Source organism: Melanostigma gelatinosum (genome assembly GCF_949748355.1).
Source record: "Melanostigma gelatinosum genome assembly, chromosome: 13".
Lineage (NCBI taxonomy): Eukaryota > Metazoa > Chordata > Actinopteri > Perciformes > Zoarcidae > Melanostigma > Melanostigma gelatinosum.
The window spans coordinates 8087225-8104726 of NC_136646.1; the positions used below are offsets into that span (position 1 = coordinate 8087225).

Here is a 17502-nt window from a genome sequence, read left to right on the forward strand (position 1 = left end):
GTAGTGGTGGTGCTCAACGGGAGGGACCCTAACATATGGAGCAAATGAATGCAATAACGATTCAGAGCTTCTGGGCTAAGAAAGCTGGGACGACAAGTTTGAGGTAGATGCATCAAGTCTGCATACTCTCTTAAGGGAGCGATTGCTGTTTTTGCTGCCATTTCTTAGCCTGCGAGCCCGCTTCAACTGCTTTGCAAAGCATCTGTAAGGATATATATTTGACAAAAAAGGAAATCAACACAATGGAAAAATGTATTTAATTTGCTGAAGAAAGCTTCACACTATGGTTGAGCTATAATTTGAGTTGTCCAAAACCCTGACATTTGATTTAAAATGTGTGCTACTCTCTTTTAATCTACGTGTAATGGCTGCTGCAAGAATTTGGGATTTTAAAATTGACCTCAAACACTTTTTTGTTGTTTATTTTCATCTCCAGCCAAACACTAGTCCTCCAACTGCAATTGTAGTGTTGCAAGGCACACTAAAGTTTGTAGGTAAATTCTTAATCAAGTAATATAAATGAAACATTTTGAAATGTACTTTTTTGATGAACGTTGCTCATTCACTTATTATTAAAAAGTGGCTTATCGCCCTGAAAGACGTTCAACTGTCCGCCATTAAAAAAACAACCTATTTCTGCTTAGTACGTGTTGTGGAAGTCACAGATATCCCGGGAAACTAAACGCCGTCATGTCTGGTTCATAATATTGTCCAGAGGAGCTCCGTGGATTTTATCGAGCTGTATTCACTGTGCAAGCCACACGTCGCTGTCGCTGTTTACTACAGCTGTATGAACACAAAATAAATTGATTTGGCTGTGATTTAACGGCAATAAACCGACAAAAAGGGACTCCGAAATAACTACGTAATGATGCCGATTTGTAGGCTACCTGTCTTCTCAATGGAGCTCGGACGGATCGGTGCTAGGCTATGCTAACATTGTAGCAGCTCCACCAACAGTCAGAATAACGTCATTCTAGACGTAAATACGGCAGCGTATATCCATTGTTTGTACCATATGTTTTACACACACACACACACACACACACACATTTATACTCGGGTGTAACGGTTCACAAAATTCACGGTTGGGTAAGGTACTGTTGGGAATGTAGAGGGGCGTGTTTGGGTTATCAGCATTTCAGAAACTGAATTCTTGACATCAATAGAATTATTAATGTAAGTAACAATTATTAATGATTATTAATAACAACGGGGCACCACCCTGTAAACAGGGACTAATAACCAAACGATAAACTAAGTCTCATAATTAGTGGCCACTCGTAATGTCAATAGTCGGGTGCGACTAAACATTCGAAGTGACAGTGAAGGGTTAAGTTCGTACACGGGCTACTACATCCAGTTCTTATTACACACATATGCACAAGTTTTCACAAACGACTGCTCTTTAAGACATAACAGAGTTTATTAAATCAAAATAATAAGTGATCAGATCAATCAATATCACAACCAACAAACGCTGTCATACAATTGTATGTGCCTAACAGCTAAACAAAAGAATAAAATGGGTGAGGATGTATGTACACAAGTATGTGTGTGTGTGTGTGTGTGTGTGTGGGTCTGTGTGTGAAAAGGGGGGTCTTGAAACGACAGTCGAAACTACAAAGATGGCGGCGTCGAGTGACGCAGACAAACTGGCGGAGGGGGAGGCTGTGTGTAGTCACGTGTGTAACAGGGGAGGGGCCTTAAAGAACTACAGCTAAAACCTACCACCAGATGGCGGAGTCGAGTGACTTTGACAAAATGGCGGAGGTGGGGGTCAGCTGTATGTAATCACGTGTGTGTGAGCACATGTGTTGGAACAATAGGTGAGAGTTTCACTCACAATCAGCCGAAGCTCTATGTGTATGTAAGTTACGGAAAACAAGAGAAATAAGAGGGCAGAGAGAGGAATCACAGGTTCTGTGTGCGGTGTCGCGTTGTAGTGAGTGTGAGGGTCGCAGATCGTATCTTACACAAGCTGCCGTTGTCGCTTCGCGAACTGACGACACTTATGCACGATAGTCGCGCTTCCACACTTCACTCACAGAATCGATTCAAGGAAATAGAGCAAGAACAAAATGAAATCAAATAATCCCCAAGCAACAGTCAAACAGGAAGCGCACAATACGACGGGCCCTCTGCGGTCCGTCGATGATTGCGCAATCTCTCAGCAAAACGAAAACAATGACTTAACATGACAAAAACACGGGAATAATAACATATAAATGAATGGCCTGAATTAAACTTAAGTTCATTTAAGCTAAGCTAAGCCCAGACACCGTGAACTCTTACTTTGAGGCGCTTCGTTGCACAAGTGGACAGTGTTTGTCGATGAATGGTTTTTCTTCCTCCAGAAGAAAAAAAAATGGCGTGAGGCTGCTGCTTCTTTCAGCGTCGCTGGTGAGCGGCTGCAGTTTCGGCCCGGCTCGCTGCAGAGAGGGGGGCCTGTGGTTTTCAACGTCGGCTGAGACACGTGTCGGTTCGTATCTCCCGGTAATGATCGGTGAAGGAAGAGGTTTAGTCGTCCTGGTACCGTTGCGTGTACACGAAAGGCGGGGAGCGGATCGCGGGAGGGATGCGCTCTCGCGGGCCAAGGCCTTAACTCAGAGTAGTACGTGGTCTGTTTCGGCCAGCGAAATGGCACGTGCGTGCTGAGGTGAGGGGGGGGTGAGGTCGATCGGGTCCTCGCGGATCTTCTTAGAGGCCGGACTGGAGTCCAGAGCGAAGAGACCAATTTCCGCTGCGTTGGCGCTTATAAGCGGGTCTGCCCGCACAGCGGGAGGCTGCTTTTCGGCCAATGAAGCGCCCGCCTCAGCTGTGGCCGAAGGCGGAGGTGTGGTCATCTGGGCAGATGACTGTCTGATCTGAGGTCAGGCTTTTGGCGAGGAGGAAGGAACATGTGAGGAGCTCAGCCAGCCAGGAGGTGGCGCCAGACCCCAACAGTACGATACAGTGGAGCCACGGTTCGGTATGTTTCGGGACAGTAGAAAACTATAAATGCCAGAGAAATGTACTTGATTTTAAAATATATTTATTTATTACAACTAACATCATGAAGTTATTCTTTGACTTTGAACAATGATGGAACTATACCTGACTGAGTGACCCATCTTCTGGGGTGTCTTCTTAGCAACACAAGCATAAAAAACAAAAACTGCTCCTTAATGTTATGTAGTATTGTTACTTACATCTTGCAAAAGAGATTTTTAATCTCAATGGGACTACCTGGTTAAATAAAGGTTTAAAAAAATAATAATAATAATAATTTTTTTTTCAAACGTATTCGGTTCGTCATGCGTACCGAACCGTGAGCCTCGTACCGAACGGTTCAATACGAATATGCGTATCGTTACACCCCTAATTTATACACATAGTTTGGTCCGGTGTCTATTGATATGAGGTATCGTAGAGCTCTGGGTGAACACAGACGGCTATCGTATTTATTTCCTGATTCAACAACGGCAGGACGTCAGTGATGACAGGGGCAGCAACTCAATGCTGATAGGCTATCGCGCCGGGGCGTAACGCGAATATTTCGCAGAAGTTGAAAAATTTGAACTCGCGCGTTGGGGCGATTTGCCATTTGATGAGGATTCGCGTCAATCGCGCCGCAAATTTGCGTCCATCGCGCCGCGCCTTCGCAAATTCACGCCGCGCCAGTCTCATCGCGTCTGTGCATAGACTTTGTATGTAATACATGAATAATTCGCAACGCGTTTGGTGTGAACGCAGCATAAGTCCTACACTGTGCCTTCAACTTAACTGATTAACTCTATTTCCTTATTGGTCCCTTCAACACTGAGTTGTATTGTAGCTTTTCTAAACCTTCTCAACCTTCTGTAATTTAAGGCCCACTTCTGATTGTTAATAAAACACAAAAGGAGAAAAGTTAAACTCGACTGTAAATATGTTGCCAGGTATTGCTGTAATGACTAAAATAAATATTCTGCCGACCTTCACCCATCACTGCCTGGCATTATGAATCCACATTTATATTATATTGTATGATATATTCCGCACCTTTTACTGCCGCAGGTTCGTCTCCTACATCACTTTGTCGTTTAAAAAATCCCCGCACCCTACGGAACGTTAGCAAATCAGCTTTTTCTCCATGTTGAAACGTATCAAAATTATGCATTTTAATTGGACATTTTGGGGATGAGAATAGCCGTTTAAAATTACACAAAATTTGCATTGAAGACCATTTGGACCCGCGCCACCCATGAAAGAAAGCCATGCCAGAAACAAGCAGGTTTTCAACGGCATTATAAGATGAAACAATATTTTTCTGTATTCATATTTGTCCTTAAATGTTTTTGCAGTTTGAATAATGAATGCTGCTGGACATAGGAAAACTGGAAAACTGTGTCAACATGTTTTATCTAAGATCAAGTTTTCAGTCTGTTCATCTCACTTCAATAATTTTTATTGCAGCAAAATAGGATTGTCAAGCAGACAGACTGACCAACAATGCCATAAATGTTGCGTGAACCTGACAAACTGAACGTTTGTATGACTACATAGTCCAACTTAACTAAATGCAAACGTGTGGACTCAGCATATGAACTATAACTTATATAAGTAGGATATTATAATGTTATATAACTCAGTGTAACTTGCGATGCGTGGACATCGAGGGCAGAGAGACAGTTATGCGCTGCACTCTCCCCATGAGCCGGCTACTGTTGGCAGATTTAACTCCGTTGTGAGGCCAGATGTCTCTATCTTTGTTTTGACCAACTTCCTACCAATCACGCTGACACCTTTGCTGACCTCACCAGAAAACAACTCAGCACCATCTAGTGGACAGAAAAAGTAATTGATTTTATTTTTCTAAAAAGAAAAAACAAACATATATATATATATATTTTTAATAGTTTATATGATAAAAGATCGATACTTGGCGTCTGTGTATCGATACAATATCGCCACTATCGCGATACTATGCTGTATCGATTTTTTACGCCACCCCTAGCTTGCCTGCTTGCCTGCCTGCCTGTCTGCCTGCCTGCCTGCCTGCCTGCCTTTATTCCCTTTCGATAAACCACAAATATCATGCTGCTGCCTCTACTGTCTACATTTGGGTCCCTCCCTTGTTGCCACTGTAGAAACAACCGCCTTCCAGGCAACATAAGCATCAAAGTTAATACAGGGGCAAGCTGGTGTAACAAGTCCCTTCCCGCCAAGCCTCGTGTTGGGGTATAAAACAAGTCTAGTAAAAACACTAGGAGCTAAATCATGCACACACTGAGCACTAAACGTTGTCCATAAGGTAAAACAACAAGGTGACGATTCAATTGGAAAGTCATTATCCCAGCAGAATTTATTACCCTGGTAGGTAAAATATCACAACACCAGACTACACACCGCAGCAAAGAGGCTGATACAGATGAGAAAAAAGAGCTACAAACTAAAAAAAAACAAAAAACATGTGTTATGAAGCTAAATTAAAGGGAGCAGTTCGCCTGTGCTGACGTCATGCTCCTTTGTCTGCACTCTGCACGTTGCCCATTTCGTTTTGCATTCGTAGTATGAGACTAACCATGAGAGAGAATTATGTCAGCTGACAGGGAGGGAAAGCTGAGATGAATCTGATCAGACAAATGAAAGCTGATTGCATCTGTATTAGTAAAATGATTGGCAGCTCGACGAGAAGCCGCCTCTCGTCACCTCTCGTCACCTCTATAGGTGTTCCTTTCAATTTTTACCTGCCGCCGCCACTCTGTAAATGAGTGGTGGCACAGGAATATGTCGACATATTCCCAACACTTCTGTTGTGCATAAATCAAGAAAAGAAACCCCTGAGCCGTAGTAAGAGAGATACTCTGTATTTAATCAGTTTGGAGCTAAGTGTAAGGAAAGGACCTAACGTAAACTATGAAGGTTAGAATGACCGGCTAACTGCTTCAAGTGGTAACGTTAAGCTAGCATTATTTCCAGCAACATGGACCATATCTTTGGCTATCAGCTTTATTTTGGGAAGTTACACATTTTGTTATAAGAAATACCTGTACAGGACTAAAACATCCACCCTGTGGGGGCCAACGTACGTCAGAGTGTCGGCTAACGGCTAGCGACTCTGTCCTGTTTACACTCCAGCAACTCCAGCCAAACTAGAAAACGTTTGCTGAGTTTATAATTCCTCATCTTCAAATCTGTGTTTCTTGTAAAGGGACATGCTGTGTGCAAATACAAATAATAAAGCAAAAATCTAACCACTGTATTTCCAAGGAAGCAATGTGTTTACTTTACAGTAAACATCGAAAGGCTCACTGGAAACACAGTTTTACCGTTAGCATTAGCTCACATTAGCTACAACTAATAACCTCAAATAGCTACTGTCTGCATTTCAGCATCACAATTGGCTAAAAATCAGCAGCTTGTTTTTGTCTACTTTAGTGCCAAACAAATGAGTACACATATTAGGTGGTAAATCTTCCACTGTTATCATTTTGAAATAGCTTAATATAGAGCAGAAAGCTTAGAAGCTGATAACAAAGAGAAAATAAATGTACCGCAATTACACAGCACACAATTCATCTGCAGCCTATGTTTTGGTTGTTTATATGACTACATTCATTTTCCTCTTCTGGGTATCATTATTGTGATGATTTAATACTATCATTATTATTAGAGCCGGGAGGAAAAAGTAATTAGCAATTTGCTTTAAATGTATGTAGTGTGTTGGCACGTCCCACCAGGTGTGTTGTGTTTACACCTGGAGTGAGTGACGCCTCCTATTTTGTTCACCGAAAACTGCTCACGAGTCATTGTAAAAAGCAAAAGAAATCAGCATCGAAAAGGAGAACTGGGAGCAAAGAAAATGTAAAATAAATGTTGATTTCTCTTGTGTTTCTTCAATGTGTGTCTTGGACCCCTAAAAGCTTTGCTATGTTGTGTAAAACGTTTTCTGTAATTTTCCTGCACAAACCAAATTATCTGCACTGACTTTCCCCTGTTGGCATCCTTGATGACCATTGCTGCATTGTGGGTTGATGCCTCCAGGATAATGTTCCCGCATTATCTTATCAGGGAGAACCCAGAGCTGAAATCATACCTCAAACAAATTCTTAAAAAATCTAAATCCACATGTTGCATCTTACAAAGCTCATCCTGCAGAGTCAAATGTCTCCCAGAGCTCGGCCAGCACTCGAACCTTTCAGGGAAACAAGTAACCACTCACACACTGAGTCTTTGAAGTCGTAGGATGTTCAATTTTATTAATAATTATTTATGTGGATAAGTCATACACATTGCATTCATTATTTAAGCTATATAAAGGGCTAGGATCTAATCACTTTTTATTTCTGCCCATTCCTTTTCAAACATACGTACGTATATTTATTTATTTATTTGGTTTATGAAGAATTTGCTGTATGTTTGCTGTTAATTTTATTGGTTAATTTTGTACAGATATTCGTGGTCCCAAGAGGATGAATTCTACTGACATGGGTGACTTGGTGATCCCCAGAAATGTAATTATGGCTGCCAGAGGATCAAATGGGATTTTGGGCGTTTTCCGTGTTTTCATCTTGCATCTTTAATCCTTTCACAGTGTGTTCTCAGTTCATGAAAGTAATTGTAACATTTTTGGTTGCCTAAAAATGTCTTATTTTAGCGTTCCATTGTACTTGGCTCCACCCTCTCGTGCCTTTTCTGGTTGCAAGACAGCCTAAAACCAAGATGGTGACGGCCAAAATGCCAAACACTAGGCTTCAAGGCACAGTCCACAAACCAATGGGTGATGTCACGGACCGGTGACTACGTCCATTTTTTGCATACCATATGGATGATGTAGCTCTTGTCAGAGGTATGCACTCATTATAATGTGGAATTAAATTCAGTTTGATTCATTTCGGTGGAAGAGCGAGATATAGATATGATGAATTCATTTTTAATGTAACAAAAAAAAAAGAACCCTTCAGCCAACTTGTTTTCACATATCTGATGAAAGCTTTGATATATAATCAGTATGACTTCCTTGTGTGTTCAGGCTTTACTTTTCACAAACTGACCGACTACAGAAAAGGAGACAGAGCTCGAAGCACTTCCATTCTGCTATTATTGAAATTGCGAGACAATTGCAATTATCGACTTCCAGTGACTTCAAATGAACGTACTTAACGACTTCAACGTATACCCAGTCAGAGAATTATTCTCTAATACTTGTCCAGAAAAACACTTTCATATTTTTTATATTATTGTTAGTGTAATTGAAGATCCTCAAATCATGTTATATAGCCTACTCTTTACATTTTTTATATAAACATTGATTTCATCAATTATGTGAGTCACTCAGTCATCATGGTAGAATGGTTAAACATAACTGAGGTAATGACTTGGTGATTTTCTTCTGTGAACCCTGCAGCGGTCCAGCGTCATGCCAAGGCAGGCGGTCCCCGGTATTCAGGACGAGGCACAAGTTGGACTTAAGGACGGACCATTTCACAGTTGTAAACATAAACATTCACAATGTGTCCCAGTACATTTCCTGTTGCAGTGGAAGGAAGGGGCCTTACATCATCGGAACAGCATCCCAATTTTGCTTTGTTGCCAGTTGTATTGAAGTTTATGAAGTGGGCATAAGAATTCAGGTATAAGCCATCATATCTGTGTTATTTCACCTTTGACTGAAGAATTTTCACACCATTAAAAATAGAAAAACACTGTTCATGATGTTGACTGATATTTTCCCGCCAACACTCCATGTCTGTCTGTGTTAGAGGGACGCTACGGTGTCCACAAATATTCCAACGGGCTGCCGTTTATTGCAGTGAAAAATCCAATATCACTCATCACTAAGCAACATTGTAACTCGTACAATAGCTACTTCTTGTAGGACGTCTCAACAGAAATATTTCTGGCTGACGTTAGTTAGTCAAACTTAGTTTTTGGAAATGACATCCCTCACTTTAATGTTAAATTAGTTTATCACTTACCGGTCCAGTAAGAGATACAGTTCCAGATTCATAGAAGTATTTAAAATTGAGAGATAAGTACCACTTCCTGACAATATTAGGAGACATTATGGACATGATCTCCGTCTCTTGACTGGTCGGGAAAAGCTCCAGTTCTCAGCCTGGTTGAGGCGATGCCACATCCAAATAATTGAAAATATACAAGCTATCTGAGGAAATATACATCAACCCACATAGGTCAAACGTTAGCGAGCTAACAATGCAAAAAATGACACATGATTCTGGCTGCCGGGGTAATAACCTGTGAAAATGACAGGTTATAAAAGAGGAGACACGGATGCCGTTCATCTCAATGTCGGCTGAGTTGAACGTTTACACACTTTCCACCAATGTGTTATGTAATGAGCTTTCCTTCTGTTATATATTTCTTGTTGCAGTGTACAGTCAATGACAAAAGCTGACAGGAAGTAAACATGGACCCAATCTGTTGCCTAACATTGACTCTAGACTTTCCTCTTCGGTATCGCTCATAGTTATGCTGCTATCGGCCCAGACTGCCGGGGGACTTCCTTGGACGCACTGATCTCCTGCCTCTCCTCCTCTCCCGCTCCATCTGAATGCATTCATGTCCCACCAATGCATGTTATACTTGCCTTCATCCCTGGAGTCTCTGTGCATTCTCGTCTTACTATTATTTTCAATAGTCTCATTTCTATTAATGTTACTGCTTACTATTACTGTTTTTATTGTTTTCCTTTTTCGGATGCAAGGGACAAAGGACAGATGATATCGATGTAGAGACGGTAAAACCCTCCGAGGCAAATTTGTGATATTAGGCTATTCAAATAAAAATGGAATTGAACTGAATTGAATGATTCCCTCTTTGATTCGCAATAGTTCCTGATTGTCAAAGGAGACTGATTGCAGCTTGTAATTTGTTCTAATCTTAACTGTAACCACTGCCATTGGATTAAATAAGTGGAGAAATAAATGACTAATCAGTGGTCAACCATCGTTGATGCCGCAGTTAAAGGTGACTGATTGAAAGTCAGTCACGTCCATGACCCTGAAGCAGATTCGGCAGGTAAGGATGACAAAAACATCTTGATGATGTACGCTCCCATTTGACCGAGTGTCACTTCTCATAAGGATATAATTAGAGATGATGTGCTTTCACAATGACGAACATATCACAGGTTCTTTGGCAAACGTGTACACTTGAATCACATGCACCACATCGCTTTCTTAACACTTTATGGCACTATTTCCAAACAATTTGTTTTGAGCCAGTGCTTTATGAAGTTAGGGTGTGTGTGTGTGTGTGTGTGTGTGTGTGTGTGTGTGTGTGTGTGTGTGTGTGTGTGTGTGTGTGTGTGTGTGTGACATAATCACAAAGATATTTATATTTAAAAATAAAAATAAAAAATCACTACATGTATTATAATTTATAAAATATTTTTCCCATTTTCTTATTTTCTCATTGCACAGCTACTGTCTTCCTCAGTTGCTCTCAGTTGCTCTCAGATCTCACCTCTGTGTCTCTATGTAAGAACAGCCAGAGGCCTGCAGACTCGGCTCTGCCGCCAGTGCAGATTAAAGTACATGGGGACGATATTGTTGATTGTCATAGTGTTCAACCAATCAGATCTTTAGTTTGACATGTTGGGCGTATTCTTTGACGTGTCAGCGGCTACTAGCGGCCTATAATGATGTCAGCATTATGTGCAGCTCAGTGTTCATCTGTAGCTTTCCCGCTAGGTGCAGTGTGCTGTGATTGGTCAGTGGGCGAGCATGTGGCTATCACGAAACGTAAAAGTTGCAGCTGCATGAGTGAATGTAACTGTCGGAACATGGCTGGACTTGAAGTTAGGACAGGTTAAAGATGTCAGCAGGAAGAGAGCCATGAGCATCAAAAGTGTCAGACAACCTGTAGGTCATACAGAAACAGAGCAGTGGGCCTTTGGAGTCAGTAAAAATTTAAGATTTTTGTCCGCATAAAATAAAAAAGTATCTTTCAGTATAAATAACTGCCGGTGGCTGTATCTGTACAGGTAAAGGACAGTGTAGGGCTGTAACTACACTATCAGTGAACAACTGCCTCAAATTTGAAGAAGATTGGACAAAGTATGACCATTCTACAGTGTTTCTTCCATGAAGAGATCCAGGCGGAGCTCTAAAAGGACATTTGGAGACCCAAATGGACACATGGTAACCACATGATATTCTGACACACTAAAGGTGTTTCTCCCTTTATATTTTGATATTATATTGTTTTCCTTTTATTATTAGTCTTTGCAAATTGCAAAAACTATGTATATAAGGTCGAAGACAAGGTGTGTGAGTAGCGGACTTGCTGTGCTTGATGGCTGCGACCGAGCGCACGAACGAGAATGAGAATAGCTCAGTTACGCAAACGTTAGTTGACGGCTTATGGAAGGGGAGGATAAGGTTTGTACTATAAGTACTAGCGTTTTCTGACGGCAGTAGCTCCATGGTAACATCCGCTAGCACGTTGTCGGGTCTGTAATGTGTCTTTTTCCGTCGAAATGCTGCAAGATACGATTTGCAGCGGTTATGGCGACTTTGGACAGTGTGTGTGTGGGCTCGTTTTGTGGAGAAACCATAAGAAATGAAAGAAAATCGATGATTTCTTTGCAAAGATGAGGATTTTGGGCATGCTGGGATACCAAACACGGACATGTTTTGTGACGTATTTGCGCAAACAAGCCGTAGGAACGGAAGGGGAGGGGATCGAGGATGCCGGTGTTGAACAGGCAAAACCCTTGTTAAATAAATGAGATGATACAATGTGATGATCACAAAGACATTTATTATCATGTGTATGTAAACCTGCATACACAACAAGAAGCCCAACAGACTTTCCCACGAGCGTTGGATGTTTCATCGCTTGGTGTCGCTTTATTTTTGAAGGCTTCAGTGCTTCGTTTGATAGCATTAGCCCACATTCCACACACTGAGCCCTCGGCTCTGCCTCGTTGCCTCCGTTCACAAAGCCGTACTTAAGAAAGTCAGGGTTGTACTTGCACACACATTTAGACTTTTGGGGGGTATGGCACCACTGTCGTCTTCATTTTTTCTTTTTAATAACTTATCCATAACTTTCGCTACAGGCTAGCGGCTAGCTGAGTGTCTTCTTCTGCTTATTGCAGCTTGTTAAACAACTGACTGACGCATTACCGCCACCAGGTGGTGGGAAGCTATATTGTAACTGAGCGTCTCATGGATAACAGTGATATCTCTGGTGTCTTCAATTGATAACCTATGCGGTCCCGCTGCCCTCGCGGCCCACAGGTGCAAAACTGAAAGTTTTTCGCGGCCCTCTAGGTGGCGCTCGCGGCCCAATCATGGGCCGCGGCCCTATGGTTAGGAATCACTGCTCTAAATGCTCGAGCGTTATTCAAACGACTCCTACCGAACGGTTTAATACGAAGATGTACATAGTTACAGCCTTAAAAATGAGCTGTGGCGCCACAATGTGGTTGTAAGGTGGTGTTTCAGCTGCAGGACCAGCAGCGAAGGCCCAGGTATAAAATGCACGGTCCGCCACTGACTGTGACTGAGGCATCGATTTCTCAAACATGACGTTGCTATTGATATTGACATTTTAACCACCGAGACCACAACCGTGCTAGTGATTCCGATAGGTGATTTGAGCTAAATGCTAACAGTTATTGTTGTAGCCATTTGCTATTGTGAAGTTATGTTCGTGATGTTTGTGACGTGTTTATGTGTTTAACTTAGTTTACTTACATATTTGAAGCCCAACCATGATTTTTTTCCTAAACCTAACACTGGTTTTGTGGCATAAACCTAAAATCAAAATGTTTATGTGGTGGCAAAACGTAATGCGTAATGGTCAATTTACATATTTCTGTGAGACCACATTGACTTTTTGACCATTCAAGTGCGCCTTTCTGCAGCCTTTATCTGTTATGTCGTTCTTTTGATTGAGGACTGGAGTACATATAGTAGACCAGGTGAACACTGTGTTTACAAACAGCAACCAACAATTTGATTACATATTACACCTTTTTTCAAGGATAAAGAAAAGTCAGAAAGAAATACACAAAGAAATACACTTTATGTAACAGATTGTCCCCTTACCTCTTTAATCACCTTGCGACCCCTCAGACTTACCTTGGGACACAGTGGGGGGGCCCACAACCCACAGGTCGGGAAACACTGGTTGACATACTTCGATGTCCGATGACTCATGGGACACCAGAATGCACAAATAAAACAAAGTTACAGGGCTAACAGTGATGCCAACACCACCCCCCCCCCCCCCCCCCCCGTCAACAATCTACCGTTGACTATAATTGCACAGGAATCACGGAAATGCCCAAAATGCCGAATGTAGTTTCTGTTCCGTTCTTGTCTAAAGCTGTCGCTGCACTGATTATTCATATTATAAAATTCATCACGCTATACTGGACCACGCACCTGCAGAGTCGCACAAACAAAGCATGAATACATCACAGCTGGAACAATCAAATCGCACCTGTGAGAGGTGACACAAGCCATAAAGATGGCACACAACATGACGTGTTGTTCAGGTTGGGAGGCAGGCCTGAAATTGACAATATAACTGTGAATTACTTGTCATTTGGTTTGGCATATTGCGGTCTTCAACCTGTCTTTGCTTGAAGCCATTTTTTCCCATCTTCTTCTTTGTTGTTCATTGACCTGATAACTTAAACACACACACACACTGGAGCACCAGCTTTCCCTCTGTTCATTCATACCACATTGTGCTTAATGAGCTCCTCAATCATGTGCCGCAAAAGAAAAATCAACAAAGCTACACAGCTTTCGATAAGGGGGAGTTTATTCACTGTCTCATCACGCCTGAGTCACACAATGAAAAAAATGCGTGGCCTGCAGGATATACTATTCACTTTAATCTGAGGTTGGTGGAAGTGGGGAGGGGCGAGCAGGGACTTTATAAGAGCAAACGGAGACCTTCACTCGGGACCAACGCGCCAAGTGCAGAACAAAACACACTACTTCTCTTTTTTCTTCTTCTTCCTTTTGGGTGTGGAGCTATTTGTGCTCCTGTGTGCGTCCGAGCCTGCGTCCACTTTAGTTCTGTTAGCCCTCAGGTGACGATGGAGGCTCTGAAGTTTGCCGTTGTGTTGTCGGTCGTCGTGTGCGTGCAGGTTTTCGGCGCGCTGATGGGGACCCCGCTCTCCAACGACGAAGAAGACGGGGAGATGTGGACGGTGGAGAACTGGCAGGTAAAAGGGAAACGACACGGAGACGTGAGATGGATTCATGGATTTTTATTAGATTTTCATAGTGGATCTATCACGGGGTATATTTGCATGCATGTATCGAGAAAACGAACTGCGGAGAAGAATATTTCCGTGCGTAATGATAAAAAAGTGCCTATGGTATAATAATCCCAAAATATTCTAACTGAGACTTTAATGACACCTGTGGAAGGTAATATTGGGTCTCATTGTTCACTAATTATTCTAACATTTAACATATGATTTATCAGTTTAGCCCACTATTATATTAAGCCAATATTAAGATGAAGAGTGATGTTATATTTAAGTTAAATCTCCAAAAGGACAAATGAGCCTGCATTTAAAAACGTTTGTTACATATAGCTGGCACTCGCCTTTCAGCACCACGGAGAACGACACCCGGTCAACTGCATCAAATCCATTCAATTCAAATATCCTTTTAAAAGAAATGTATTGATTGATGTTCAATTCTAGCATCATCTCGCAGAGACGTCACAGTAGTTTTTCCAGCGCCTGAGCTTTCTTTGGCTGCAGACAGTCGTGCTCTCCGGCTGCAGGTGAGAGCTCCACTTATCGGAGGGACGGATCTGCGCAGCGCGTGCGGCGGTACAGGGCACAGAAAGTGTTCGGATCAGACCACTAACGGCGACTCCGATGAGTGAATCGATATGTTTTTTGTGTGTGTGTGTGTGTGTGTGTGTGTGTGTGGTGGGGGGGATATCACATCCTCTCTTCTCTCATCTGGATTTTGAAAGCATGTTTAGAGACGTTTCAGTGCGCAATTAAACTGAAACTGTAATTGTGGGGGAAACAGGAACAGAGGTAGGAATTTGATAAGTGTGTGTGTGTGTGTGTCCTCCCAACAGTGCTCTGCTTATCATTAGTTTAAATACTTTTAAATCTACTACAACCTCGGTTCCAGCACCATGGACAGCACCAGCTCCCAACCCAGTCAGGCAGCGAGCCTGGATGATTTACAGGAGGAATTTCTTGGACTTCATAACTTTACAGTAGCAAACGTTGCGATCACGACGTGTGTGTGTGTGTGTGTGTGTGTGTGTGTGTGTGTGTGTGTGTGTGTGTGTGTGTGTGTGTGTGTGTGTGTGTGTGTGTTTCCAGACATTGACTCTGTGGTATCTCGCTGTATAAAAAAACATAATTAAAATTTCAATATTCAATCATATCCCAATTTGGGGATTTATACACTTTTTCCAGAGTACTGCACGGCGTTATGGATGGTTACTCCGGCCTGTTGGTCAGTTGATTGATGCTCATTCAGGAAAAAGGGTCAATGAGATCTGTAGCGTCCAGATCTTTAGCAGAATGTAAACCTTAAGTTGACGCGTGTTTCTGGTCCTCAGCACATAGCTCACACCGACACCGCTCGTAGGTGAAAGCCATATGTCTACAAAGTGCAATGCGGAAAATACCTACAACAACATTCAATAGCTTCACTGTCATGCAATGTAATGTAACCAAAATCACTTCACACATCAATAGGCTCCTCTTTGTTGTACTACAAGTGTTATTTAGAAAAATATGATTTTGATCAATTTTAGTGAATATCTATTGAAAATAATAATCAATATCTTTACTGTTGATAAGTGTAGCATGACCAAAATCACTTCACACATCAATGGGCTCCTTCTTGTTGTACTTGTTGTGTGCGCGCGCAGGGCTACCCGCTCGAGAGAGGAATCACCATCCGGCTGGCAGACCTCATTAAGCGGTCCAAAGCACAGCAGTTCCACGGACTGATGGGAAGAAGCTCGGGTAAACAAACAAAAATAAGCAAACACGTAATTTTACTTTGTTGGAATATTTAGGAAATAGTTATTGTATTTTTGAAGTAGCCATATTGTGCTTGCCATATACGTGTTTTTTAAAGTTTGTACTGAAACTTGTAGTTTTCTCCATTGAACTGTTTAGATAGGACAAATAAACATTTGATCCCTCCTTCATTTCAGGCGCATCTCAACCTGTGAGACTGGGCAAGAAAAGTGAGTGTAATCACACCAGTTTTAATTTGATTTCTTTTGACCCTCATGGACATCTAAACCCCCCCCCCCCCCCCCCCCCATTCTGTCTCTCTGTTTCTCTTAGGAAATAAAGGAGAGATGTTTGTTGGACTAATGGGCAGACGGAGTCCAGGGAAAGGTAATACAAACTCCTTAATGATATATTTTTTAAATGCAATTATTTAAAAAGAATTATATTACTATTTGGGCGGGAAAGTTATCCCGTTTTGTGATATTTTTCCTTTTGTGCTTGAAAGTGTCCGATCTGATTATTCTTCATTGCTCAAGCATTCCTTGAGGGAATACCTCGTTGATGTCTACTCCTAAGTCTGATATTTTGCTCTCTCTCTCTTTATTTTCCAGATGTGGAAGAATGGAATTCTGACTCTTACTAAAGATGAAAAATGAAACAAACAAAAAAATCACCACAATCAAAGCTGAGATTCAACTACGTTGTCAGTGTATAATTCAGTCCAATGTTGTTGATCAACAGGACGTAGAGTGTCACACAGTCTGACCAGGACAGAAGTTCTAACACCAGATAACTGAAATGAATTTAATCTGCTGCAAATCACTGAAATCATTGCCTGTCACAATAATCTTTATTGTTAATAATATTCAGTCATATTTCCATCTATGTACATGTAAGCCTCATGTCTTTTAAGGGAGTTTGCTTCTTTCACGCCAAATCCATTAAAGCTGATAACATTAGCTAAGTGTGTCTTTATTCTGTGTTGCACTGTAAAGAATAATGCGGATGAAGAGGAAAGTCACTGAGTGGAATATTCACTATCATCGAGATGAACCAGCATGACAAATACTTGACTTTACTGCTGATTTGAAGTATTTTTTCATTATTGAGTGAAAGAATCATGCTATAATAATTTCATAGTAATATAGTATTTATTTACAGGTTATTGAATAAAACATTATTTTGTTCACATAGTTGTCTGCACTTGCTTTCGCTCTGAATGAATACATATTTACACATTTGTAATGTTGTATTTGAAGAGAAAAGGTTTTCTGCTGAGCTATTTCTCGACTTCTACTTGCGGTATTAAATATTGGTAAATTTATGCTTGCATCATATCCCTCCAGTGATTGGTCCAGAGTTGGACTTCCAAATGATTTGGGGACTGACAACAGACGGGTTAAAAAAAAAAAGAACAGTCATAACTGAAGCAGCATTGAGATATTCTGACTTTTAGTCACTTGTTTGAGTAAAACTCAAAAAACACTGGAATTCCCATAATGCAACTCAACAGCAGCTCTTTGCTTCCTAAACACCCA

At 41.5% G+C, this 17502-nt stretch overlaps 1 protein-coding gene across 1 annotated transcript; it reads left to right on the plus strand.

Annotated features, from left to right (window-relative positions):
* The first annotated feature begins 13956 nt into the window (after positions 1–13956).
* Positions 13957–16799, plus strand: LOC306786391 (uncharacterized protein). Its single transcript, XM_079281151.1, has 5 exons — positions 13957–14179; positions 15871–15967; positions 16162–16194; positions 16298–16351; positions 16576–16799. Exons 1-5 carry the CDS (start codon positions 14051–14053, stop codon positions 16605–16607), a joined length of 345 nt encoding a protein of 114 aa, XP_079137277.1. The 5' UTR covers positions 13957–14050; the 3' UTR covers positions 16608–16799.
* Positions 16800–17502: the final 703 nt, after the last annotated feature.